Raw genomic sequence first — 27,351 nt, forward strand, 5'->3', positions numbered from 1 at the left:
GCATGCCTGCATTTCTCTCTGCGGCATTTAAGCTGCCTCACGCCGCCCTCGAAGCAAGCGTCCCCAATCTTCTTTGAATTGCACGGACTAAGCATTCCCGATGGGTGGCTGAAGAAGAATAACTCTGGACAGCGACTCTTGTCAAAGCCCACCGCTGCAGGTTTCTTTTAGGCCTGAAATAATGGACTGGTAGTCCCCAAACTATGCTTGCTGCCTTAGAAACTAAACTCTGAAGAGTGAAGGATGGATCTAAGTAATGACAGCCTACTTGACAGCAATATTCCTGCTTTCCTGTGCGAGCTTGGCTTGGAAAATTACACCATTTTCTGCCCGAATCACTCTCAGCCTAAAGGTAGGGTACAGTTTATTTATATATCTGTAGCAATACATATGCATTTTTAACACCATCAGCTTCACCTGCAACTAGTTTAGGGTAAGCAGTTGATAAAGGGTTTTAAAGCAAAGCTCTGTGAAAACATTTGCTGATAATAATTAGTCATTTATATACCACATTTCACTTCCAAATGAATACCAAGGTAGTAAGACAACAGCAAAAAAAGGCAGTAAGACAACAGCAAAATACAACAATTAAAATCATGACCATGAAACGAGAATAAAGCATCAGTTTCAAATACATCGCCCAGAACCTCCAAAAGCTGCTAATAATGGCCAGGGATTTATTTTTTTTAATGAGAGTGGAAAGTCAAAATAAATGGTTTTACTTTCTGATGGTAACTACGCCTACAAAGCAACATATATGTTTGCTGGAAAATTGAACAATTGAAACACAGGGCAGAAAATGCAAAGAGTAAGCTGAAACACTGGTGCAATTTTAAAAGTTTTTTTAATAAAACACACACACACACACACACACCACTGCAGTTATTATGAACTGCATATAGAAGGACTTAGAACGTGTGTGTGTGTGTTTTATACCAAACGTGTCAAAACACAGAGTCATATATTACACTACCTGTTGTCTGATATATTCCTAAGTGGGTAAAAATAGGGATTTGCAAGCTGCATAATTTAGAAGGCTTATATTGTAAGAAGTACCAGGTGCTGAATATGCTACGCCTTTGAGAAAAGGCATGAGATGTGTTCCGGATAGACCAGAACTGAGCTGCTTAGAGCTAAGCTTGAGAGCGCAGCAGAAGGAACGAGACCAAACACAACCAGATCCCTGGTTTACACCAGCCTATCTAGAAGGGCTGGTTGCCACCCTTTTCACAGCAGTCAATATAGCACTGCCTCACATTTTAATTTATAGCTTCCTTCACATTTTAGGGCAGAACTACATGTCCTTCAGCAGCTGATACAGAAATCCAGCCCCATCTCCGTCTCTGATGTGCAAATCGGAGGCAGGGGAGGTATTTGCAGGGGAGAAGCAACAGGCAACAACTGTCTCCGCACAGTTGCTTTCACCCTGTAACTTTCCTGTATGTACCTGCCCTGCTCTCGCTGCGTTGACAGGCAAACAGAGTCTCAGGACTCCGGCTGGGGAGGAGAGCAACCAGAGATAGGGCTTGCTAGGGAGGCAGGTCCGTAAAGTAAAAGCCATGGTTTTTCCAGTAGTGATGTATGGAAGTGAGAGCTGGACCATAAAGAAGGCTGATCACCGAAGAATCGATGCTTTTGAATTATGGTGCTGGAGGAGACTCTTGAGAGTCCCATGGTCTGCAAGAAGATCAAACCTATCCATTCTGAAGGAAATCAGCCCTGAGTGCTGACTGGAAGGATAGATCCTGAAGCTGAGGTTCCAATACTTTGGCCACCTCATGAGAAGAGAAGACTCCCTGGAAAAGACCCTGATGCTGGGAAAGATGGAGGGCACAAGGAGACGGGGACGACAGAGGATGAGATGGTTGGACAGTGTTCTTGAAGCTATGAACCTGAGTCTGACCAAACTGCAGGAGGCAGTGGAAGACAGGAGTGCCTGGCGTGCTCTGGTCCATGGAGTCACAAAGAGTCGGATATGACTAAACAACAACAACAAGGGAGGCATAGACCCCTTGCACCCTATCCTCCCTCCTGCCTGACACTTGTCCCTTGCAAACACCTACTACACACACACACACACACACACACACACACACACACCCCTTTGCATATCTGGGTGAACAGCTGCAAAGAAGGACAGGGCTCTTTGGCCTGCAACTGTTGTTTAGACGAGGGGCATTTGGGAAGTGTGCCGAGATGGCAGCAGAAAGAAAGAGCAAGGTCTGAAAAATGCCAGCCCTCCAAGTTATCCCTAGGGGTCTGGCAGGCTTTGTGTGACAAGGATGAGAGAGCTATCACTTGCTGAAATAACCTCTTTCCTGCAACTAGGAAGGGCACAGAATCCCAGTCCATCTTACAGCCCCATCTGCACTGTGCATTGAAAGCAACATCATTCCAGGGCTTCCCCCAAAGAATCTTGGGAACTGTAGTCTCTTAAGAGTGCTGAGGGTAGTTAGGAGACCCCCTGCTCCCCTCACAGAACTACATTTCCCAGGGTTCTTTGGGGGAAGCCGGGACTGTTCAAAGTGGCATAAGACTGCTTTAAATGTCATTTTAGACATTTCTGCATAGTCCATTAACTTGGCTAAAATGACTGGAAGAGTCAGAAATTTTAATAAGGAATGGGGGAAATTTATAACTTATCCTAAAGACCATTGTAAACAGTTAAAATTGTTAGTGGGAAGGGAATATCACTTGCAGTTTAAGGTTAGATTCTGGACATAATAGAAGAGGTAAAGAGTTTAGATTATCATAAAAAACGCTGGAGAAATTCATTAATAATAGGACCCACAAAGGGGAGGATGGAAGTCCAGGAGATTCCTTAGAATCTTGTTTTTATGTTGTACATTGAATATGTGATTGTAAAATTTTAAGTTGAAAAACCAAATAAATAATTTTTAAAAAAGACTGCTTTAAATTTTTAGGGCAGATAACAACAAGAACAACAAAGGGGCCTTAATCTCCAAGCTCAATGGAGGGATAGGCAAATCTGTCAGTTGAGTGACTATCTGTAAAATGCAGACAGAAAATAAATTCTGTACAACTTAGTGTGGCTGCGCAGCCTCTTCCAATTATGACGACAGTCTGTTTTTTGCTTTTTGCTTTAGACCAAGCAATTCGGATTCTTCTCTATTCTCTGATATTTCTGCTCAGTGTCTTGGGCAACACGCTGGTGATCGTGGTGCTGATCCGGAACAAGAGGATGAGAACGGTGACCAACATATTCCTGCTGTCGTTGGCCATCAGCGATCTCATGCTGTGCTTCTTCTGCATGCCCTTCACGCTCATTCCCAACCTCCTGGAAGATTTCATTTTCGGCATTGCTTTCTGCAAACTTACCAGCTACTTCATGGGTGAGTCGATGAACATCCACATTTTGGCTGCATATGCCAAGACGTTTTCAAAATCTCCGCTTTCAGAGACCACATCTTCCAAACCATTGGGAAGTTGACCACCCTCACAGCTATTCAACAGACTAGGAATACTATATTGTGGCTGCATAGGCTGGGATCAGTCCAGTTTTAGAGCCATGGATTTCTGGTTCATTTCAGACCTGTTGGCTGCTCCCTATTCCTCACCCACCTATTTATTCTCAATAAAGTTTCACACTTTGACCACTGGTGCATGGATGTAGCAAAGGCAGCTGCCCCCCAATCAATAAGGTCTGCCCCCCTAACAAAAATCCTGACTACGCCCAGTGTGTGCAACTGCCACTGTGGTCTAAACCACGGAGCCCCTTTGGCTTGCCGATCAGAAGGTCGGCGGTTCGAATCCCCGTGATGTGGTGAGCTCAGTCCCTGCTCCTGCCAACCTAGCAGTTCGAAAGCACACCAGTGCAAGTAGATAAATAGGGACCACTGCAGCGGGAAGGTAAACGGCGTTTCTGTGCACTCTGGTTTCCGTCAGTGTTCTGTTGTACCAGAAGTGGTTTTAATCACGCTGGCCACATGACCTGGAAAGCTGTCTGTGGACAAACGCTGGCTCCCTTGGCCTGAAAGCGAGATGAGCGCCGCAACCCCACAATCGCCTTTGACTGGACTTCACCGTCCCGGGGTCCTTTACCTTTACCTTTTTTTTACATATGAGAGATTAGGTTGTGGGGAGGGGCATTGCCTTCATGCTCCCCAGGGGCCACTGTTAGCTGTGATTGTTGCCATCTGCCTGTTCCGAGACACAATGGAGTGAGTCTCTGTGGGTGAAGCCAAACCACTGGGGAATCGCAGCACCTGCTGTGGCTGCAGAGACCGCTAACTCGTAACTGCTGCCTCCTGTGTTGTTTTTGCTGTGTTAGCAACACCAAAGTAACCTCTGTGGGGTCTAAGCCAGGGCAGTGAGCATGGAGGTCCTGGGCTGCCCAGGAGACGAGAACCCCGTCTCCACCTATCATATAAAACCATATTTTCATTTACCTCTGCTTCTTCAGCAAAGGTTCTAATTAAATTTTTCTCTTTCGTGACCCATCAGTTCTACTTTGAGCGAGAGGTTCAAGAATGGTCAAGGCACCATTGGTCCAATGGTACTTTGTATGTTTGTTTTTAAGAGCTGGAATTATTACGTACCCAAAATGTCGGTGAAAAGCCATAACAGTGACAGAATATTGGGCTAGAGAAGTTTTTAGCCTTACCCACCAAGACACAATTCTTAGTTTTTTAATCATGCATCCTCTGGACAGTTGGGGGGTGGGGGTGGGGGTACCAGTCTTGCTTTGGGCTCCTGGGATGTGGTGCTGGAAGGGCATTGTTACACTCTTGGGATACATAGCACAGCAGTGAAATGGGAATAATAATATTTATTTATTTATACCGCAAGGATGCGGGTGGCTCTGTGGGTTAAACCACAGAGCCTAGGACTTGCCGATCAGAAGGTCGGCAGTTCGAATCCCCATGACAGGGTGAGCTGCCGTTGCTTGGTCCCAGCTCCTGCCCACCTAGCAGTTTGAAAACACATCAAAGTACAAGTAGATAAATAGGTACCGCTCCGGCAGGAAGGTAAACGGCGTTTCCGTGTGCTGCTCTGGTTCGCCAGAAGCAGCTTACTCCTGCTGGCCACATGACCCGGAAGCTGTACGCCGGCTCCCTCGGCCAATAAAGCGAGATGAGCGCCGCAACCCCAGAGTAGGCCATGACTGGACCTAATGGTCAGGGGTCCCTTTACCTTACCCCAGCCACTCTGGGCAGGTCCCAACAGAATATGAAAAACACAATAAAACATCAAACATTAGAAACTTCCCTAAACAGGGCTGCCTTCAGATGTCTTCTAAAAGTCAGATAGCTGTCTTTTTCCTTGACATCTGATGGGAGGGCGGGTGCCACTACCAAGAAGGCCCTGTGCCTGGTTTGTGGTACAACTGGCACAAATGTCTAGAGCAGAGGCAGTATGGTGCAGTGGCTGGAGGGGAAGGGGTGAAAGCAAGTCACTTATTCTCTCTCTCCCTCTAGCCCAACTCAGGCTGCGATGGTATTCGTAGCTCCTTGGAAGAAAGACACAATACAAATGTAACAAATAAACACTGGGTGGGCATGCCGTTAGGTGCTTGAGAGACAAATGAGCCTTAAGGGATATAATTTGCTTTGATACCTGCCTGCCAACAATCAAGGCTGACTGAAAACCCTTGCAGATTTGGGAAATTGCTTAGTTAGAAATAGTAGCAACAAGCTGTGTTCAGCCCAAGTAGAACGGATTCTGCAATTTTCTCAATTACTAATCAAAGTCAACAGACTGCTTTGCGGGGGGGTTAGACTAGATGCCCTCAGGGTGTCTTCCAACTCTGCAATTTTATGATTCTATTATTCCAGACTTAAGTCTCAAGCAAACCTAACAAGTGGTTCATTTTCTCCTCCGGTTTTGTCTTAAATGAACAAAATCGACTGTTATATTGCTACGTAACTTCTAACTAAATATGCTAAGGATCACAGCTGAGTAAGTAGGGCTATAAACCTAACCCCACTTACTTGGAAGTAAGCCCCATTCAATTCAATAGGATTTACTTCTGAGTAGACAGGGTTAGGATTGTGCTGTCGTCCTTCTTCCTTGGTAGAGAACTATATCCTATGTGTGTAGGAATAATGGATGTAATTCAACTAACTTCTACTCAAGAGTAGACCCATTTCTAGGACTGTCGAAAAGGATTAACTCAATTTTTACTATTATTCATAAACACAAGCATGTAATGAGAAACAGGACATGGGTGTCTTTCTCTAGCAGAATTGCTAATTGTTTTGGTTTTCAGTTGTTAGCATAGGGGAAACAATTGTCTCAAGCTGCAATATTATATACATTTACCTGAGAGAAAGCCTGATGAACTCAGTGGGATTTATTTCTGAGTAAGAAGGTGAAGGATTGCGAAGTCAAAACAAATTGTTCCTCAGATAAGAGAATCTGTTTTCTTGGGCAGCCTGCGTCCAAAAAACCTCTGCAAAAAACCCCCACAAAATAAGAACCTATAATAAAAATAAGAGACAAAGTTCATTTTTAAGAAACTGGGAAACACTTTTGATTAGACGATCAATAAAACAGTGAAACATAAAAAAAATGGCAGTCAACAAGTTAGAGTTAATTGCCGATATAAAATCTGAGGCATGGAAGCTTGCCCTTTTTCTTGGTAATTACTGCCATAAAGACATTTCAGGGGAATACATCACTACGACATTTACAACAGTATCAATATCCCCTTTGGGGATTTATTATGTAAGAGATACCTTACACTTGCTAAAAGCTATAGTCACACACAGTATATTTTTGACTTCAACACTTTGCTTATTACAGATACATTTTATGTCTTAAGATATAGGATGCCTTTTCTCAGATAAGTTTTACATTTGGCACCCAAACCTTTACATTAGTGAAATTGCGGGGTTTTTTAAAAAAAAAATCACAGGTATTGCAACATTAAAATCAAGAGCCATGCTTTTGCTCGTTTATCAGTGTTGCAGAATAAGTGGAAGATGTTTTTGCACCGACAGGCAGAGACCCCCCGACCCTGGGCGACACCCGCGTGAAATAATGACTCAAGACAATGTGTTATGGGATTAAAATTTGGCCACAACTTTATTAAAACTTCAGGTGTAGGGAGACCTTGGCTTAGGCATTGGGCGTTTATCCCTCCCAGTCCCCAGCTGGGGATCTGGGGGACATCAGGGTTATCCAGAATATGTGGGGCATAGCTGTCAACCTTCCCTTTTTTTGTGGGAAATTCCCTTATTCCAGTGCCATTTCCCGCTGCTATCCCGGATTGTTAGATATCCCGGGACACGTGAGGCTGCTGATCCCTTATTTTCAAATCTGAAAGTTGACAGCTATGATGTGGGGATTGGCCTGGCTCTGGAGAACGTCTGTTCAAGCAGAGAGCCTGCCCCCCATTTTGCCACCATCGTAGGGGAGAGCAATGACGGCGTATGGCCAATGCCTCCCCTCAAAACAACCCCTTTAATGGGGAACCCTGGGATCGCCGCCACGGGGGGGGGGGCGTGGGTCACCGCTTCATGCCCCCCCCCATTTAGGGAAGATAGACTAAAGGATTCCGCCCAAGGCCTGAAATCACCAAAGTTGTGATGTATTGCTACGGGAGAGGCAAAACCTGCCAATGCAGGAAAATCCCTTTCCGGCCCTTCAACAGCGACCATAACGTAGCAGCGCCCACGTACCTATGGAGAAGAGGTTAACCTGCAAAAGAAGGCTTAATTGAGGGAGGGCAGGGTGGGAGAAGCTCTGGAGCTGACTGGAACTCCCAGGTAACCTCCACCCACTGTTGTGTGAGCTGGTCGATCCCTGCCCTTACCTGGCCAGCTCTCTCCTGGCAACACCCCCCTTCAGCTGGGATTGGGTAACTGGCAGAGGTAGGCGGCTAGCTCCAGGTGTCCCACCTGGGGGGGGGGACGTATTCAGGCTGTAGTGGCGGGAGCCGCATTAGATGGGGGGGGGGTTGTGCGCAACCGCACAAAATGCGCCCCCATTTGATGTGGGGAACGGTCATTCTTCAAGTCAAAACAGCTTGTGTTCTTGGAAGCTTACCAGGAGAGGAAAATCTATAACAGTAGACCATCTCCCCTAAAAGACCGGTTGCCACTATTGCTTAAAATGCGTAGCCATAGGAGGCTATTGGGTGTTTTCCCGGGCGCCCTCTCAGTATGTGGAGATACAGTGGTACCTCTGGTTACATACGCTTCAGGTTACAGACTCCACTAACCCAGAAATAGTACCTTGAGTTAAGAACTTTACCTCAGGATGAGAACAGAAATCGCGCACCGGCAGCGGGAGGCCCCATTAGCTAAAGTGGTACCTCAGGTTAAGAACAGTTTCAGGTTAAGAACGGACCTCCGGAACAAATTAAGTACTTAACCCAAGGTACCACTGTACAGTCATACCTTGGGTTACAGACGCTTCAGGTTGCGTTTTTTCGGGTTACGGACCGGAACAGGTTACTTCCGGGTTTCGGGGGTCGCACATGCGCAGAAGCGCTAAATCACACTTTGCGCATGCGCAGAAGTGCCAAATCACAGACGCGCTGCTGCGGGTTGCAAACACTGCAGGTTGCGAACGTGCATCCCGCACGGATCACGTTCGCAACCTGAGCATCCACTGTACAATGAGACCCACCTGGCTGTGGGAGCCCGCAAAGTTGCGTGCCAAGGCACCTGAGCCACAAAGTTCCCAGGAGAACAGTAAAACACACTGACACGGAATATTTTGGTTTATGGGTTCAAATAGGCCACAACTTTATTGGTTATAGATGTGAGCGGTTTGGCTTAGGCACTGGGGTGAAGCCAGACTATATCTTGACTCCTGTCTATCTGCAGGGAGTCCCTGGAAGGATAAACCACCAATAGAGGGTGCCCTATGACTTATATCAGATAGTGGGACCCTGAGGGGTGCCCATAAGGGCTGTGACATGGCCCTAGCCCATGTCTGAACCTCGGATAGATTCCACACCCCTGAACCCCTTTAACAGGATACCCTTACTGAGGAGGGGAAGGCGAAAGTAACAATCTCCCCTCCAACCAAACAAAGGCTTACCCAATGCCTAACCTCACAAAAGTTGTGACGATTGCTACTAGGTAGGCAGAAACCAAATGGCCGGTGCCAATTTGCCAAATGGAGAAATTCCTACCTGGCCCCAACAATATAGCAGTCGACAATTGTCCATAGCAAGGTCATATCAGAGCAAAGCATGAAAAGAGGCTGGGTGTGTTGGGTGGTCCGACAAAGAGGCAAGAAGAGGGTGCCGGCCTGCCGTGCCACGATTAAATTGCCTGCGGCCACACTCACCCTGGCAGCAGGTTGGCTGGGGCTGTACCCAACACAGATGAGCAGCCGGTCGTGATGTGGGGGGAGGCAGCGTACCTCCACACCCACATTTGAAAACTGTTGAGGATCGGCTGACTGGCCACAATGCCGCCCACCAGATAAAAGATGAGCGGACTTATTTTCCATTGAGCATTGCAGGGCCTTGGACTACATCAGGCAAGGCCAAATTCGGCGGTCCAGCTGTTTTGGGACTACAACTCCCATCATCCCTAGCTAACAGGACCAGTTGTCAGGGATGATGGGAATTGTAGTCCCAAAACAGCTGGACCGCCGAGTTTGGCCATGCCTGGACTAGGTGATCATTGGGATCCTTTCCATCTCTTGAGGTAGAAAGCAAAACAGACACCAGCTACCTAAAAAAGATTACTCTTTATATTATTTATCTGTCTGCAACATCACATCACTTCCCTGGTGGTGCCTATGCAGGTTAAAGTCCAGCATCGCCTGAGCTCTGCAAGTGCAGCTTTCTCTCAATTGAAGTGCAGAGCGTTTGAGGACCGGGACATTCACAGGGAAACCAAAATGCATGTTTACAAAGCTATTGTACTGCCAATCTTCCTGTATGCTTGTGAAACATGGACCACTTAAAAATGCCATCTCCAGCTCATCAACAGTGTCTCTGATAAATTTGACACATCACTTGGGAAGACAGGCGAACAAATGCCAGTGTACTGGAAGAAGCAAAGATCACAAGTGTCGAAGCAATGATTCTTCAACATCAACTTCGTTGGACTGTTCATGTGGTGCGGATGCCTGATGATCGTCTTCCAAAGCAACCACTCTACTCCGAACTTAAAAATGGAAAGTGCAATGCTGGTGGTCAACAGAAGAGGTTTAAAGACTCTCCCAAGGCAAATTTTAAAAAAATTGTAGTATAAACACCAACAACTGGGAAACACTGGCCTGCGAGCGCTCCAATCGGAGAACAGCCTTTACCAAAGGTGTCGTGGACTTTGAAGATGCTCAAACTCAGGACGAAAGGGAGAAATGTGCTAAGAGGAAGGCACGCTTGGCAAACCCTCACCATGATCAACTCCCACCTGGAAACCTATGTCCCCACTGTGAAAGGATGTGTGGATCCAGAATTGGCCTCCACAGTCACTTCCGGACTCACTGTTAAGACCGTGTCATGGAAGACAAATCTTACTCGGCTATGAGGGATTACAGAAGAAGAAGAAGAAGAAGAGAGGTGCCTATGCAATGCATGGACCTGTTTCGCAGGAGTAATGCAAGAAGAGGGCCCATAGATGCTCCCTGGCAGAGTGTTTCCCCTGACACTATTTTGCAAACCACTGGGCCTTCTTAAGAAATGCATTGAGTTCAGCATAAGTGACCTTTCTCACTGCAGACCTGGAGCAACAGGGAAGAGTGCAAGGTTGCATCTTTGACCGATAATCTAATTTTCTGCTCTGTTAGATACAGATTGTAGCTGAATTATACAGCCACGCGTCAAGAATTACGGTTTTAAATCAGGCCAGCTGTCAGAACTATATTGACTCCTTTCCTATAAATGAAATGGAAAAGTTTGTTTCATGTTGAAGGCCATTTCCTGAGTGTTAATGTGCAGAGTGTCAAAGGGTTATCCGTTCCGAGAATCAGGAACAAGAAATTATCCTTCCTTAATTAATTAGATACTCATAAAACTACAGGAACAAGTTACTAGTTCCAAATGTATTATTAAAAAGGTCTAAATGGCAAATGCTATACAGATGGGCATCTTTGCTATTTGCTACATTGGTTTCAACAAACTGTGTTCTCGGTTTCTGAGCAGCCACCGCAAATTTTGCCAGTCTGCCCATAATATATTCTCCCAATTGGGCTGCAGATAAATCACGGTCCAGCTGTCTGCATTGGCTAGACCCACAGTTTCTCTATATGTTTATTTCTTTAATTCAGCTTATATTATACACTGAAGTACATTGTGTCACACAGTGCTTGAAGGGGGGTCAGGGATGCAGTAGGGTTCTGCCCTCCTCCTTTTGAGGCAGATCTATAACCATCCTATAGCTTTTCAGGTAAATAGAACTGAATCTGGCCTAACCATCCATGAGTCAAGATGGCCCGTGAAGGTTCGCCACTTCTGGATCTGCTTCTTTTGCTTGATCCGGTTCCCCAATCCTGCTACCCAATCCTGCATTGGTGGCTTTGATAAAATGAATATTATATTGTTGGCGAAGGGGCATAGCACTGCAATTGTAAAAAGGTAAAGGACCCCTAGGCGGTGATGTCCAGTCAAAGGCGACTATGGGATTGCAGTGCTCATCTCACTTTCAGACTGAGGGAACCGGCGTTTGTCCACAGACAGTTTTCCAGGTCATGTGGTCAGCATGACTAAACCGCTTCTGGCGCAACAGGACACCATGATGGAAACTAGAGTGCACGGAAATGCCGTTTACCTTCCTGCCACAGTGGTACCTATTTATCTACTTGCACTGGTGTGCTTTCATATTGGCAGAAGCTGGGACAGAGTGACGGGAGCTCACTCCGTCGAGGGGATTCAGACTGCTGACCTTCCGATCGGCAAGCCCAAGAGGCTCAGTGGTTTAGACCACAGCGCCACAGCGTCTGAGGCAAACAGTACCTGCCATATTCAGGTAAGACTGGGAAGGACTCTTCGCTGAAACCCTGGGTAGGATTTAAAAATAAGGGGTTCCTACTAAAAAAACAGAAGCCATTTTACTTGGTATAGTGGGGGGTGAAATCCCCAAAAAGGATGTTACTTTTTTTCTGTATGCCACAACAGCTGCGAGAACATTGTTAGCGAAGAATTGGAAGAAACAAGATTTACCAACTATTGAAGAATGGCAGATGAAGATGATGGACTATATGGAGAGACTCTGAGACCAGAGAGAAGAGACGGTGGAAGAAGACTGGAAAAAGTTTAAGGAATATTTGAAAAAATATGTTAATATTTAAACCTTAGAATAGCTTTGGAAGTAGATATAGGCTGTAGGCTTAGAAGTAGAAGATAGAGTATTTTAAAATAGTATTATTTGTAAGTGATAAAATGTGCAGTTATTTTAAGTATGATTAAAAAAAAGATGGTTAGAAATTATGATATATGTAAACTGCTAAAGATGAAGTAAAATGAAAATCAGATAGGTGGGACTTGGGGAAGCCAGCAATGATCAGAAAAATAAGGATATGACAAGAATTTTTTTGTGTTGTTTGTCTTTTCAGTCTGTGCTTTTTATTTGTGTTATAAAATGATTATTATTTTTTTGAAAAAAATAAAAATAAAGGGGACCCTCCTAAGAGGTGCTGAGGAGGCATCCCAGCTCAGGATGTGCTGAGACAGACACCTCTCACCTCAGGTTACTGGAAGGATGCCAATCTCAGTGTTCACCACACAGAGTATTTATACACTGGGATTCTGTGGCAGGCATGACAGGTCTCTGTATCAGGCTTCAGATCAAAAGTCTTATGTGTTTATGGCTCCTGACCCAATACCATGCCAACCCTGATTACTTCAGCATTTGTTGTTGTTGTTTAGTCGTTTAGTCGTGTCCAACTCTTCGTGACCCCATGGACCAGAGCACGCTAGGCACTCCTGTCTTCCACTGCCTTCCGCAGTTTGGTCAAACTCATGCTGGTAGCTTGGAGAACACTATCCAACCATCTCGTCCTCTGTCGTCCCCTTCTCCTTCTGCCCTCCATCTTCCCCAACATCAGGGTCTTTTCCAGGGAGTCTTCTCTTCTCATGAGGTGGCCAAAGTATTAGAGTCTCAGCTTCAGGATTTGTCCTTCCAGTGAGCACTCAGGGCTAATTTCATTAAGAATGGATAGGTTTGATCTTCTTGCAGTCCATGGGACTCTCAAGAGTTTCCTCCAGCACCATAGTTCAAAAGCATCAATTCTTCAGCGATCAGCCTTCTTTACGGTCCAGCTCTCACTTCCATACATCACTACTGGGAAAACCAGAACTTTAACTATACGGACCTTTGTTAGCAAGGTGATGTCTCTGCTTTTTAAGATGCTGTCTAGGTTTGTCATTGCTTTTCTCCCAAGAAGCAGGCGTCTTTTAATTTCGTGGCTGCTCTCACCATCTGCAGTGATCATGGAGCCCAAGAAAGTAAAATCTCTCACTGCCTCCCTTTCTTCCCCTTCTATTTGCCAGGAGGTGATGGGCCCAATGGCCATGATCTTCAGCATATAGGCAATAAAAACTTCTCTGTTTTCACCCACAGCTGGGTCTTGACCATTATTTATCCTCTATCTAGAAAGGGGGGGCGGGGGGACCACAATTCGCTTGCCGCACAACTTGTTCAGTAACCTGCTCATCAAATGGCAACTTCTCATTGTAAATGGAGCAGTTCCCCAGTTTAGTTTCAGCAAAGTTGACATTTAGAAGTTCTCTGATATGCAGTACCGTCCCATAACTTCTCCGCAGCCATTGGAAAACTATTAGAGGGCAGCAGAACAGTATCGTCAGCGTAGAATTGCATGTTTACTTTGCACAGGAAAAAAATTGGTGTATTTGCTTTGTAAGGCCAAACTCATATGGGAAGATAAGTAGCGTTTTGTAATTATGGAACCGAGTTGTTAAACAGAAAGAAGTGGCCTTCAGTTCCGCATTTAATTATTGGGTCTGTATGGAGTTTTCTAATCAAGGCAAACATTAATCTATCTGTTTTTGTGCTCTGTAATGTTGGCCACAGTTAATCCTCTGAGGTGGTATTATTTGAAAAGTTTAGAGGAGATGCATTTTGTGAAAGAATGTTCTCTTTTGTCTGATTTCTTTTGTCTGCCTTGAATTTCACTGGGTGACCTCCGGTATTAAGAGAGATGGTGAAAAGCATCTCTCTATCTGTTTTCTAAACACCGCACATAATTGTTTTAGACCTCTTTTGTAAACAGAAGACGTTGGAATATTCTAGAAGAAACTTGTAAATGGCCTTGAGCAAGTTGCTAGGCAACAGAAAACTTCCCCAGCAACAGGTGTCCTTATCAGGGCATGCGATCAACTAAGTTGGGGTCAGTTTAAATGAGTATGTGAATGAATAAACATTAGGTCTCTGGCCGGATGGCTAAAAAGAGAAAATGATTATGTTTCTTTGTTGTTTTTCTTTATTAATGACCAGGTGTAAAGTTTTGTTAATAATAAAGACTCTTTATTCCTGTAATGGGAATTTCACTAAGAGATAGCTGGAATGCTGCTGCTGCTGCTGCTGCTGCTGCTGCTGTAAGGAAATAAAAGATGCAGAAAAAATTTCTGTAAAAAGAACTCTGTTGCAGAAAGAAATGAAAACTCAATTGGCTGGGAAATGCCCCAACACGCTGTTTCAGTATAACTTGTAAATGATTACAGGTAGCAGACGGTAGCAATATTTCAAATAACTGAATACTTTTTTATTGCTTTTAAAAATCCTCATATATCTGAAATGCCCCATAATAGGGCAGGTTGGCTTTTATTGATCCAAATGGAACATCATCCACAGAAGTCAGGTCTCTTGGGAACCGCTGAGTCCAGCCATAGAGGCCTGGAGATTGAATGGTCCTGCTGGCTGCTGGCAGATAGGTTGTTGCTATGCTGCTGGTTATTACTGGTCTGATTCCCACCGCTTGCCAAAAGAAACAAGAGACAACCATTTACTCTCTCTACTCTCCTTTTCCTCCCCCTTCCTCATGCACTTAGGTGTCTCAGTCAGCGTTTCGACCTTCAGCCTGGTTGCAATATCCCTGGAGAGATATGGCGCTATTTGCAAGCCATTGCAGTCTCGGGTTTGGCAGACAAAATCTCACGCTTTGAAGGTGATCGCTGCAACCTGGGGCCTGTCCTTTGCCATCATGACGCCGTATCCGATTTACAGCAAGCTGAGACCGTTTGAAAGAATCGACAACAGCACAGCGAACATGTGTCGCCTGGGCTGGCCAAGCCCAGCAGTAGAGCAATCTTGGTAAGAACAGATTTAAGTATATATCCATAGATAGATAGATAGATAGATAGATAGATAGATAGATGATAGATAGATGATAGATAGATAGATAGATAGATAGATAGATGATAGATAGATAGATAGATAGATAGATAGATAGATAGATAGAGATAGATGATAGATGATAGATAGATAGATAGATAGATAGATAGATAGATAGATGATAGATAGATATAGATAGATAGATAGATAGATAGATAGATAGATAGATAGATAGATAGATGATAGATAGATAGATAGATAGATAGGAAGGAATATGGCATTTCTTGGGAGATGGTATTAGATGGCATTATTGTTGGTACAATTTAATATGCCAAATTATGGACAGCCAGTCCTTCAGCCTGTCAGCGGGGCAAAATAAGTGCAACGTTGAAGGGTTTGCTGCATCCTATTATAAACATGGTGATTGCATCGGCCAGTTTGCCCGCTGCCTTGCAGGACATCTTCAGGAGAAGAAAAGGCTCAGGATTAAACCCTACACAAATCCAGAGTGGAGTCCCCAAGATAGCATCTTGTACGCCTCCTTCCGGCAACTCCAACAGCCAAGTTGGTGCCAAGTGTATTGCTCTGCTTTCTATATTTCATCAGTGAGGCCTAGTGGGGGGGGGGGGTCTTGCCATCTGGGCAGCTCAGGACCTCCCTATGCACTGCCCAGGCTCGCTCCCTGGAGAGAAGAATGTTGAATGGTCTCTTTAAATGTGAAGGCTCATTATTGTTCCACAAGATGTGTATGTCTTTAAGGGCCAGAGCAAGTAACGAGACCCAGTTTTACAGCTGTGAAACAGTACAGCAGGTGCTGCGAAGTTGTGTTAATTAAGCTGTGTCAGCAATTGGGTATAGTATATAAAGAGCAGCACCTAGCTCTCTTAGTACCCTGGGGGATGGGTTGGTGGTTGGGTCACGCTTGTTGATATACCGTATTTAGTGTAAAAGGAGTTTTTGTTTTTGTTATTAAAACCTTGATAAAGTTATTTTTGAGTTCCTTGTAATGCGTGGTCTCCCCAGCAAGCTTTCTGCAGCACAACTAAACTGCAAATAGCCAACAAAGAAGAGTTGGGATTTGATATTCCGCTTTATCACTACCCTAAGGAGTCACAAAGTGGCTAACAATCTCCTTTTCCCTTCCTCCCCCCACAACAAACACTCTGTGAGGTGAGTGAGGCTGAGAGACTTCAGAGAAGTCTGACTAGCCCAAGGTCACCCAGCAGCTCCATGTGAAGGAGCAGGGAAGCGAACCCGGTTCACCAGATTACGAGTCCACCGCTCTTAACCACTATGCCACACTGGAGAGGTCACTTCAGTGCTGCTAATGCAGCAGAAACAACATGGGAGGCAGCAGTTATGAGCTCCAGTGGTTTGCTTCCCCCCCTGGAGGCACACTCCATTGTCTTGTGAGACAGATGGAGGCCAACAACCAACTTCCACCAACCATTGACCATGTTAAATTAATTCCACTATCTGGGGCTTTTTATTAGTTCAAATATTTTCAAACCTTCCTCCAGTGGATTCCAGGCAGTTTACTATAAACACCATCCAGCCCAGGTCTCAAAAGTTGCACATGTAGGAGAGAATCCATACAGGGGTCAACAGAGCTCTTCTCCCTCCCTGCCTCTTCCCACTGGGCTGGCTCATGCACACTGCAACACACCAGCCATTACATCCCTCCTAACTGATCTTCTCCTCCCCAGGACCAAGTGGGCAGACTAATGGTCTGGCCGCAGGTTGCCTCCATGCGCAGCTCTGTGAAGGAGCAAGTCCCCAGCAGTATGTATAGGAGATGTGCACAGACCTTCTGTGGCAGATAAGTGGCTGTGCAAGGGCTGTGGGTGAGGATGGAGGTAGATGATAAATTGCATGGCGATCCCCTTCCACATCACCTCTTAAAGGAGTTAATTGGGGGTGTGGATCTCATGCCCATAGTTGTTTTGCACCTATTAACGGGGGCGCCGCCTCAAGTTCCAATGGAGCGATGCAAAATTCAGAGCACGTTTCAAAGGCCAGGAGGGGGCAGGAGTTTCATCACACAGCTTCTCCAAACCGTGTCCTGGTTATGAGACGCAGTGCTGAAAAACAAGCCAGTCATGTGTAATTGCTGCTACAGCCCTTCTCTGTTCACTTCGGGATTTGCAGAATTCAGACAATCAGAGTGATAATAAATTCCACAGAGGCAGCTGTGCCCATTTGTTTCAGGAAAGACAGAGAATAGTGACAACTCAAAGGCAAACCAATTCATTGTGGCTTGAGCATTCTCTCCCCCACCAGCACCATAATTTTTGATTAGAGTATCTGTTTTACATTTTTTATTAGATTTTCTGTTTTACATTAATTCAAACAATCTTAAAATATCAATGACTTCCCTTCTTCTCTGTCCATGGTTCATTTTGCAAAACATAAATCCCTGCATATTTTGCTGTATATAAACTAAACCAGTCAGTATTCCATCATTACATCCATCAAAACTAATTCACACTGTTGAATTTATCTTCATGCTGCCCACGTTTTCATATAAACACAATTTTCTTCCATATATTCAATAAACATTTTCCAATCTTCTTTAAACGCGTGTTCTTCTTGTTCTTATTCTATATGTTAAGTCTGTGAGTTGTGCATATTCTGTCAACTTGAGTTGCCATTCTTCTTTAGTTGGGACCTTTCTCGTTTTCCATTTTGGGGCTAAAAAACCACGGGCCGCAGGACTAGCATACATAAATAACCTTTTTTGACACCTGGGAATTTCATCTGAATTATCCCCAACAAAAAAGACTCTGGGTTTAAAAGTACTTTTAAACTCCCCCCCCCCAATTCATTATGGATTATTTCCCAATACCCTGTTACAGGTCCACCACATATGAGAGAACGTCCCCTCAGTCTCACTGCATCTCTAACACTTATCTGATTCAGTATTATATATCTTAGCAAGTCTACCTGGAGTTAGATACAATCTGTAAATCATTTTCAGGTAGTTCTCCTTCAAGGAATAACATTGTGGCTTGAGCATTCAAGGAGTGGAGCACGTATTTTTTCAACTCACTTAAAAGGGGCAATATGAGCAGAAAGGGGCTGTGGGCTCTACTTCTACACCCTTTACCCCTTACCCCAAACATCCATGAAGTTACAGAGATGTCTCATGTAGGGAAGCCTACATATGTCAACCCCTATGTACCTGGACTTCCTAGGATCATAGAACCTTGGAGTGGGATCCAGGACTCATTTTGTAGCCTTATTGGAGTTCACCGATTGGGTCTGCGTTGCTCCCGGACAGGAGGAAGGAAGTCAAATGACACCGAGGGTTGGTTCAGAGAAAGAGTTCTTTATTTCTGCTCTCCGGAACAGCAGAAAGGCACCTGCGTGGTGTGTCCACAGCAAGTCCAAAGAAATGAGAAATTTCATGCAGTATATATATCCTCCAGGCACCCTCTCCCTCCTTCCCCAGGAATCCAACCACGTCAGCCTATAGATGCAGGTTGACATCACATATGTTCCTGCTCCGGTATTCTTAACCATAAAAGGGTATTCCTTCCTGTACTTCTGACCATAAAAGGGTATTCCTTCCTGTACTTCAGGACAGTAAGATAAGACCTAGACATGTCATCCCTACTCCACTGAAACGGCCAAGGTCATCCTTGCCGTCACAAACTGATAAAGGTGAGGGCTCTGAGCACTTGTTTATACAGCCGGATTTTTGTTTATACATTGACTCAGAGCTCAAGTTAATGGATTTTAGCTAAGGAAAAATAGGGATTTTGGTACCTGTTTCAAACTGCCTGCATAGTCAGTTTTGGGTTTGGGAAACCTATTCCTTCAATTTGAGTAGGCTTTGCTTCCTTAAATGTTGTCCCACCTTGTCTGAAGCCAGGCCCCGCAGCCGTTTCTACCCAAATTGCCATGCATGAACAGCGATTAGCCTACACCTATTTTCAAACATAAATTAGTACTCAGGGCATCTGACAAGTTACATTTTCAGTGGCACAACCAAGATGCAAACTGTCTGAGGGGGAGAGGGAGTGAATGTAGGACCATTCTACTTTTTTTTACAAAACTATCACTTGTCTCCCGCGTCACTGAGTCTGGGGAGGTTTTTAATGTTTGATGTTTTATCGTATTTTGAATATTCTGTTGGGAGCCACCCAGAGTGGCTGGGGAAACCCAGCCAGTTGTGCGGGGTATAAGTAAAAAATTATTATTATATTTGTTATGTACTGAAGTTCTCACCCTGAGCCAGCAGGGAGGTACTGTAGATAGTTCAGGTCCACATATGCAAATAAGGGATAAAAGTGACATTCAGTGATTGGATAGTTACAGAAAGTTGTTACTCTTGCATTGTAGTGGAGCTCTATATAAGCAGGCTGGCTGAACCCTTCAGTTCAGTTCTGTTCTGGCCTGTGAATAAACAAGAGCTGTTTGAAGAATCACTGTGTCGTCTGATATGTTCACCCACAACTTAACAATATTATTAGGAATTACTGATCTGCAAAGTGAGCTGAGCAACTAAAAGGGGTGGAAACCCCCTGTAAACCTTTCCATGTTTCAGAACAAATACTGTGGGATATCTTTTGTGAACTCTGACAAGTCATACTACTAACATTACATCCTTTTCAACTGTGAGCTATAATAATTACACTCGGTTTTAAAACAAGAGGAGGCAGTGCACCCAGAATCAGCTTTAGCCCATTACAGAGATGAGAAAGAAGATGGTAAGAATATTTTAACTTTTTCTCTGCTGGTCTAAGCCTCTCTTCTTGTTTCTGCAGGTACATCTTCCAGCTCCTCATCCTTTTCCTTATCCCAGGGATCATAATGATCATTGCGTATGGCTTAATCTCTTTGGAGCTCTACCAAGGGATCAAATTTGATGTCAGTCAGAGGAAGTATTCACGAGGTAATCTTCATGACCAATCCCATTCTCCTTCTTTCACTCAGATGTGAAAATGTGATGAGCAGACATTTTTTCCCCTGGTAAAAAACATTTGCAACAGAGCAGTCTTGCAAATGTCTCTGAGTTACAAATCATAGCCAGGATTTTTTAAAAAGCATTTATTATTCCGTCTGTGTGTGTGAATGTGTGTATTTGTGTATGTGTGCAATTGTGTTCCTTCCCCTCTGGTATTTTCATTCACTTTTAACAAGAATAGATACAACTGTATTCCAAGACAAGCAATATAGAACTAACCATAAAAAAGTTACATAGAAAACTGCCTTGTACCAAGTTAGCCTATTGCTCCATCTAGCCTAATATTGTTTGTGTAATAATTTTTATTAGTTTTCAATTACAATAACCCAATTGTCACAATTCCAAATTATAATACAATTAATAATGCCAATTGTTCAGATGCCAAATTATATTATTTTGTTGCCCCCCCCTTGCGTGCTAGAATTGATGCTTTGATAATTTAGTTTAACTCTGCGTTCCGAAAGCCTGATATTGTTGACACTGATTAACAGTAGCTCTCCAGACTTCAGGCAGGGATCTCTCAGCAAGAACCCTCTCCTGCCTCTTTACAATAAATCTACAATCCATACACAAATAGTACAGTCATACCTTGGGTTGAAGTAGCTTCAGGATGAATATTTTCAGGTTGCGCTCAGGGCGACCCGGAAGTAAAGGAGGGCGTTACTTCCGGGTTTCACCACTCGTGCATGTGCAGACGCTCACAATGATGTCACGCGCATGTGCAGAAGCGGTGAAATGCGACACACGCAGATGCGCAGTCGTGTGTTACGTTTCCTTCAGGATGCGAACGGGGCTCCAGAACAGATCCCGTTCGCACCCAGAAGTACCACTGTATTCCAATCTAGAAAACAAGAGGCAACAATTATAAGTAATTGTTGTAAGGTATTATGTTTCAAAACATCCTAATAACAGAGACCAGAGTTATCCTAGTTTACTTCAGGAATAATGAGAATGCACCTGGGGGGGCACTTACAGTAAAGGACCTATTTCTGGGGAGGTGCCTAAACTCTCCCATGGCCTCCTGTCCTCTTCAGCGTATTTCCCCCTCAGCCAAGGCTCCTTCCAGTTTTAGGATCCCTCTAGTTCAGGCATAGGCAAATCAGGCCCTCCAGATGTTTTGGGACTACAACTCCCATCATCCCTAGCTAACAGGACCAGTGGTCAGGGATGATGGGAGTTGTAGTCCCAAAATATCTGGAGGGCCGAGTTTGCCTATGCCTGTGATAGCTGGATTGGGCGGTGGGAGAAGTCACTTAGAAACGTCTGCAGAGCTCATACAGGGGGGGAAATCAGCAGGTGGGGAAGGGTTAAGAAATTCTGTCTGTCTACTGATTTCCCCACCTTTAGAATCAATAGCACCCACGCATTAATGTAATAAATAAGAGAAATACACACACGGGCGTAGCCGGGGGGGGCAGAGAGGGACAGCTGCCCCCCCCGTCAATAAAAATCAATAAAAATAAGCAAAAATATGTAACTAGCTGAGGTTCTGCCCCGCACTGACATAAAGCCTGCCCCCTAACATCAATCCTGGCTACAACCATGGAAATACAGGGCTGACACCTGTATTTATTATTACAATGGTACCTCGGGTTACATACGCTTTAGGTTACATACACTTCAGGTTACACACTTCGCTATCCCAGACGTAGTGCTTCAGGTTAAGAACTTTGCTTCAGGATAAGAACAGAAATCGTGCTCCGGTGGCGCAGCGGCAGCAGGAGGCCCCATTAGCTAAAGTGGTGCTTCAGGTTAAGAACAGTTTCAGGTTAAGAGCAGACCTCCAGAACGAATTAAGTTCTTAACCCGAGGTACCACTGTATTATGTTGTTGTTGTTGTTCATAGCATCCGGTCCCACCCAAAGAGATTGAGATCACTCAGTTGACTCTGTGTATCTCCAAGAGATTGACATTTCCAGTTTCGAAAACTAAAATGATTATTTGCCACTGCTTCTACTAAAAAATAAAAATAAAAAGTGCCGTGTTGGGACTCAGTTCCACTCTAATCAGACATTAACAATCAATAGCAAGGATTAAATAGAAAGAGCACCCCCTGGCTACAATCACAAATCTGACGGGTTTTTTGGTTGGGGGTTACAGAGCTATTCGATAACTTGTGATATCAAAGCTTCACAAGAACCACAGCTCTCCAGCTTCAGGTGAAATTGTCTCCTGACTGACTAATCTCACCAGAATCCCAGAGGCTCTGGAAAAAAAGATTTTCGATTGAGCAGAGGGGAAAGTGCCTTGTTTTTAATGTAGTCTATTACAAAACAGGCCTTTTGAAGAAAGAAATATTTACTAGTAAGCTAAATGAGTCTAGGTAGCTCAAAATTGCACTGACATCGGGTCCAATGGTGGCAGCTGGTCAATGGGCCTAGTAGTGTACTATAATCATTGAGCGTGTTTTTTTCCGAGGCTAGATGGTGTTATTATGCAATTAATCCTAGTGGAAATGGAGGCCTCTGTTAACAGAACATTTTGTACAAAAAAAGGCACTTTCAGAGAATGATCAACTGCTATTATGCCATTAATTGCACCAAAATACCACGAGACTACCAGGCAATACCCTGAGATCAAAATAAATATGTGTCTGGGCAACCATAATGCCTGAAATTAGCAAAAGTTAGAATTAATAAAGGTTATAGGCTAAAATTGGGCCAAACATTGCTGGATTGGGTTTAGGATAACAAACTGTACCAGTTTGACATGGCTTGCTAGGGAGAAGCCATTAGCGGACAAAGGCTTGAAATGGCCGGTCGTTAGTCCAACAGTGGGAGCCATGGCAAGACAGAAGACTCTGCAGAACAGAGAGGGTGAAGTTGCCAGGGTTACAGTGGGCAATGTTAACAGGAAAGGGGAGTTGTGTTTGGCAAGGATTTAGGGGGAGAAGGAGAAGGAGAAGAGGCTGTACCCAGAGACCAGGGAGCTGTTGCTCCAGACCCAAGCTTGCTGAAGAGAAACGACAAGAGACAGTCTTGAGGTGTTACGCACGCCCTCCACTGAAAGATTCAGGTTGTAAATATGTGCAAATAAATCATATTTCACGGAGACACCATTAGCCTCCGTTGTGCCATAATTTTCTGAAGGAAACACAAGACCCCTGGAAACTCATGCACCGCTCGGGCAGAGATTGAGGCGACCTGTAACAATATTGTATGTACTTTGAAGACTTTTCAGCTCACTTTGTCTGACTGATTGATTGATGGATTGATTATTTGTTTTGAATATTTCTACCCTAACAACTAACTAATTAAACATTAAGCTATTGAGGCAGGGACGCAGGTGGTGCTGTGGGTTAAACCACAGAGCCTAGGACTTGCCAATCAGAAGGTTGGTGGCTCAAATCCCTGTGACGGGGTGAGCTCCCGTTGCTCGGTCCCTGCTCCTGCCAACCTAGCAGTTCGAAAGCACGTCAAAGTGCAAGTAGATAAATAGGTACCGCTCTGGTGGGAAGGTAAACGGCATTTTCGTGCGCTGCTCTGGTTCACCAGAAGCGGCTTAGTCATGCTGGCCATATGACCCGGAAGCTGTACGCCAACTCCCTCGGCCAATAAAGCGAGATGAGCGCCGCAACCCCAGAGTCAGCTACGACTGGACCTAATGGTCAGGGGTCCCTTTACATCATCATCATCATCATCATCATCATCATCATCATCATCATCATAATTTTATACCCCCGCCCATCTGGCTGGGTTTCCCCAGCCACTCTGGGTGGCTTACAGCGCATTGAAAATTGTAAAACATTGGACATTAAAAATTTTCTGATACGAGGTTGACTTTAGAAGACAAGTGTCTTCTAAAAGTTGGATAGATGTTTATTTCCTTGACATCTGATAGGAGAAGAAGAAGAAGAGTTTGGATTTGATATCCCGCTTTATCACTACCCGAAGGAGTCTCAAAGCGACTAACATTCTCCTTTCCCTTCCTCCCCCACAACAAACACTCTGTGAGGTGAGTGGGACTGAGAGACTTCAGAGAAGTGTGACTAGCCCAAGGTCACGGGCATTCCACATGGCGTGCACCACTACCAAGAAGGACCTCTGCCTGGTTCCCTGTAACCTCACTTCTTGCAGTGAGGGAACTGCCAGAAGGCCCTCCAAGCTGGATCTCAGTGTCCAGGCTGAACAATGGTGGTGGAGGTGCTCCTTCAGGTTGTTTAAAATATGATCAATAGTAATAATTACCAGGAAGGAGAAAAGGTATACAGTGGTACCTCGGGTTACATACGCTTCAGGTTACAGACTCCGCTAACCCAGAAATAATGCTTCAGGTTAAGAACTTTGCTTCAGGATGAGAACAGAAATCGTGCTCTGGCGGTGCGGCAGCAGCAGGAGGCCCCATTAGCTAAAGTGATGCTTCAGGTTAAGAACAGTTTCAGGTTAAGTACGGACCTCCGGAATGAATTAAGTACTTAACCCGAGGTACCACTGTACAGGTGGCGACCATTATATGTGGGGGCTCTGTTCCTGGCCCCAACAAAGTGTGCATAAGCCTGTTGCACCCTGTTCCACCCTGCCGTCATTCTGCCCCCTATTCCACCCCCCATTTTGCCCTCTTCTGAGTCCAAAAGGACCCACGTTTCAATGGTCACATGTCAATTGGACGTGTGCAAAATGGTTGCCACCTGTATATTAAGTTCCCGTGCACCACACACACCCCGTCCTCAGATGTTCCAACTGCCACACTGTTTCTGAATCACCCTGAGTCCCTGTCAGGGGAAAAAGTGGGGTATAAATAAATATAGCACCATCCATATAGCACTGGTCCATATCAAGTCACAGAGGAAATTACCTCAGTCCAGATATGGCTCAGACAGTACACCAGAAGGCGGGGGCCTGTCATATGAAGGTGGGCAATTTTCACTCTTACACAGCCCTTTCTGGATGCAAAGACTGAAGCATGCCTCTAATTTCAGTGGCCCAAAGTGTGTGCCTTGGCTTTCAGAAGTTGAAAAACATCCCCCCTACACTCACACACACCTGATCTCACACACTGGCCTTCAAAAGATATTTATTTGCACATTTTGATGTGTATCTTTTGCCAGCCGTGCGGCGGGTTTTGTGCCCTCGCATGTTGTGTGCTCTTGATAACGTGATCGCATTTGCTCGTCCCGTACAGAAAGGAAAACCAGCACCAGCAGCAAATTCGAAGATAGCGATGGGTGCTATCTGCAGAAAAGCAAGAAGAAGAAAAAGATGCCCCTTCAACAGTTTCCGTCCAATAGGAGCATCTCCAAAATTGACCGGCCTCGAAGCAATTGCTCCACCGCTAACTTGATGGCCAAGAAGCTGGTCATCCGAATGCTGATAGTGATAGTGATCTTGTTTTTCGTTTGCTGGACGCCGGTGTTCAGCGTCAACTCTTGGCGTGCGTTCGACAGGATGTCGGCACAACTGCTGCTCACGGGAGCCCCCATCTCCTTCATACATTTGCTCTCTTACACCTCCGCTTGTGTGAATCCCATTATCTACTGCTTCATGAACAAACGCTTCCGCATGGGTTTTCTGGCGACGTTTACCTGCTGCGCCAAGCAAAAGCTTCCAGTGGCCAGAGCAGAGATGGCGGAGGAGGAGGAGGAAGGCAGAACCACAGGCGCAACGCTTTCCAGGTATTCTTACACCCACATGAATGCATCTGCTCCTCCCTGAACATGCCCAAGGCGGGGAATCGGTCATTTTATCTCCTTCTGTGGTCTTGACTTGTGTTTAAACCATCTGCCATGCCTTTGTATGAACATGCTTCAGTAAAGTGTAGGAGGAAAATAATTTGCGAAAGGTCTCCCATCAGTCGGCAACACTTTTCGGCTTTGGGTCTCAAAAATAGATAGAAGTTACCTCAGGTAGAAAAGGTCAGTGATGATAGCCCATGGGGCACATTGGAGAGGCTGGGAAACTGTCATGGGCACCACCATAAAACAACTCTCAGGCGAAAAAGAATGGCTGTCAGAGGGGACCTGCCTTGTCAGAAATGATTGATAAAATTCCCAAGAAACAGAGGACAAGACAGAGGTTGGGTTTGAGGCCAAACACTAAACCACCTATTTGCCCCCACCAAGCACAAGAGATTGCATTTCAGAGATGGAAAATGGGTGCTGTGTGGCGAAACGTCCACCCACAAAAGGAAAAAAATAAAGGGTGGCAAATGTCACCCATCCCCAAAAGCAACAGACTTTGCCAATAGGCTTTGACATCACATTTTTACTCCAGGCACTTCCACAAAGAATCACCGTTATTTTATCTGTGACAATTTCACACAATAGCTAGAGGTACGCATCAGATCTGGAAGAATCCCAAACCAACTAAATGAAGCCTTGATCTGATCTAGCAGAGTGCTTATTATGTTCCTAATTAGTGGGAATAACCATAAAACAAAGCAATCAGCAATCAGCAATCCCTTGCTCTGTCAATGTTTTGAACTGCAGCTATTAGAGGGTTGCCCTGACCTCAAGATTTGGTTCAGACGCCAATCCGTTACTTCAGAAAGCAACTTGATATGGATCAAATCCCAATTTAGAAAAATAAAGCTACAGTCATTCCCCATTTAGATTATAGGGAAGTGGGGGGGGGCTGCTAGCCGTTTTTTCTTTTGATAGAAATGGATAGAATAGAATAGAATAGAATTTATTATTTATACTCTGCCCATCTGGCTGGGTTTCCCCAGCCACTCTGGGCAGCTTCCAACAAAGCATTAAAATACAGTGGTCTGTTAAACATTAAAAGCTTCCCTAAAGAGGGCTGCCTTCAGATGTCTTCTAAAAATCTGGTAATTGTTCTTCTCTTTGACATCTGGTGGGAGGACGTTCCACAGGGAGGGCGCCACTACCGAGAAGGCCCTCTGCCTGGTTCCCTATAACTTGGCTTCTCACAGTGAGGGAACCACCAGAAGGCCCTCGGCGCTGGACCTCAGTGTCCGGGCAGAACGATGGGGGTGGAGACGCTTCTTCAGATATACTGGATGAAATTTGCAGGCAAAGTAGCAACTCCTGAGTGAATAAACCCTGCCAAATTACTAGGTCCAGGTTTTTTTGTACTAGGCCCCTTCAATATGAATTGGGGAGAGGACCAAAGCAGAGTTAAGGTTTTGTGAGGAATTGTTTCATTATTAAAATGGCATACACTGTAAAGTTCCTCTGACTTGTATCATTTCAGAGTGTTATAG

General features: G+C 44.8%; 1 protein-coding gene across 1 annotated transcript; it reads left to right on the top strand.

Annotated features, from left to right (window-relative positions):
- Positions 1–26,707, top strand: CCKAR (cholecystokinin A receptor). Its single transcript, XM_053403069.1, has 5 exons — positions 1–352; positions 3,108–3,353; positions 14,939–15,200; positions 19,991–20,118; positions 25,312–26,707. Exons 1-5 carry the CDS (start codon positions 244–246, stop codon positions 25,839–25,841), a joined length of 1,275 nt encoding a protein of 424 aa, XP_053259044.1. The 5' UTR covers positions 1–243; the 3' UTR covers positions 25,842–26,707.
- The last annotated feature ends 644 nt before the right edge of the window (positions 26,708–27,351 follow it).

Source organism: Podarcis raffonei, chromosome 9 (assembly GCF_027172205.1).
Source record: "Podarcis raffonei isolate rPodRaf1 chromosome 9, rPodRaf1.pri, whole genome shotgun sequence".
Classification (NCBI taxonomy): domain Eukaryota; kingdom Metazoa; phylum Chordata; class Lepidosauria; order Squamata; family Lacertidae; genus Podarcis; species Podarcis raffonei.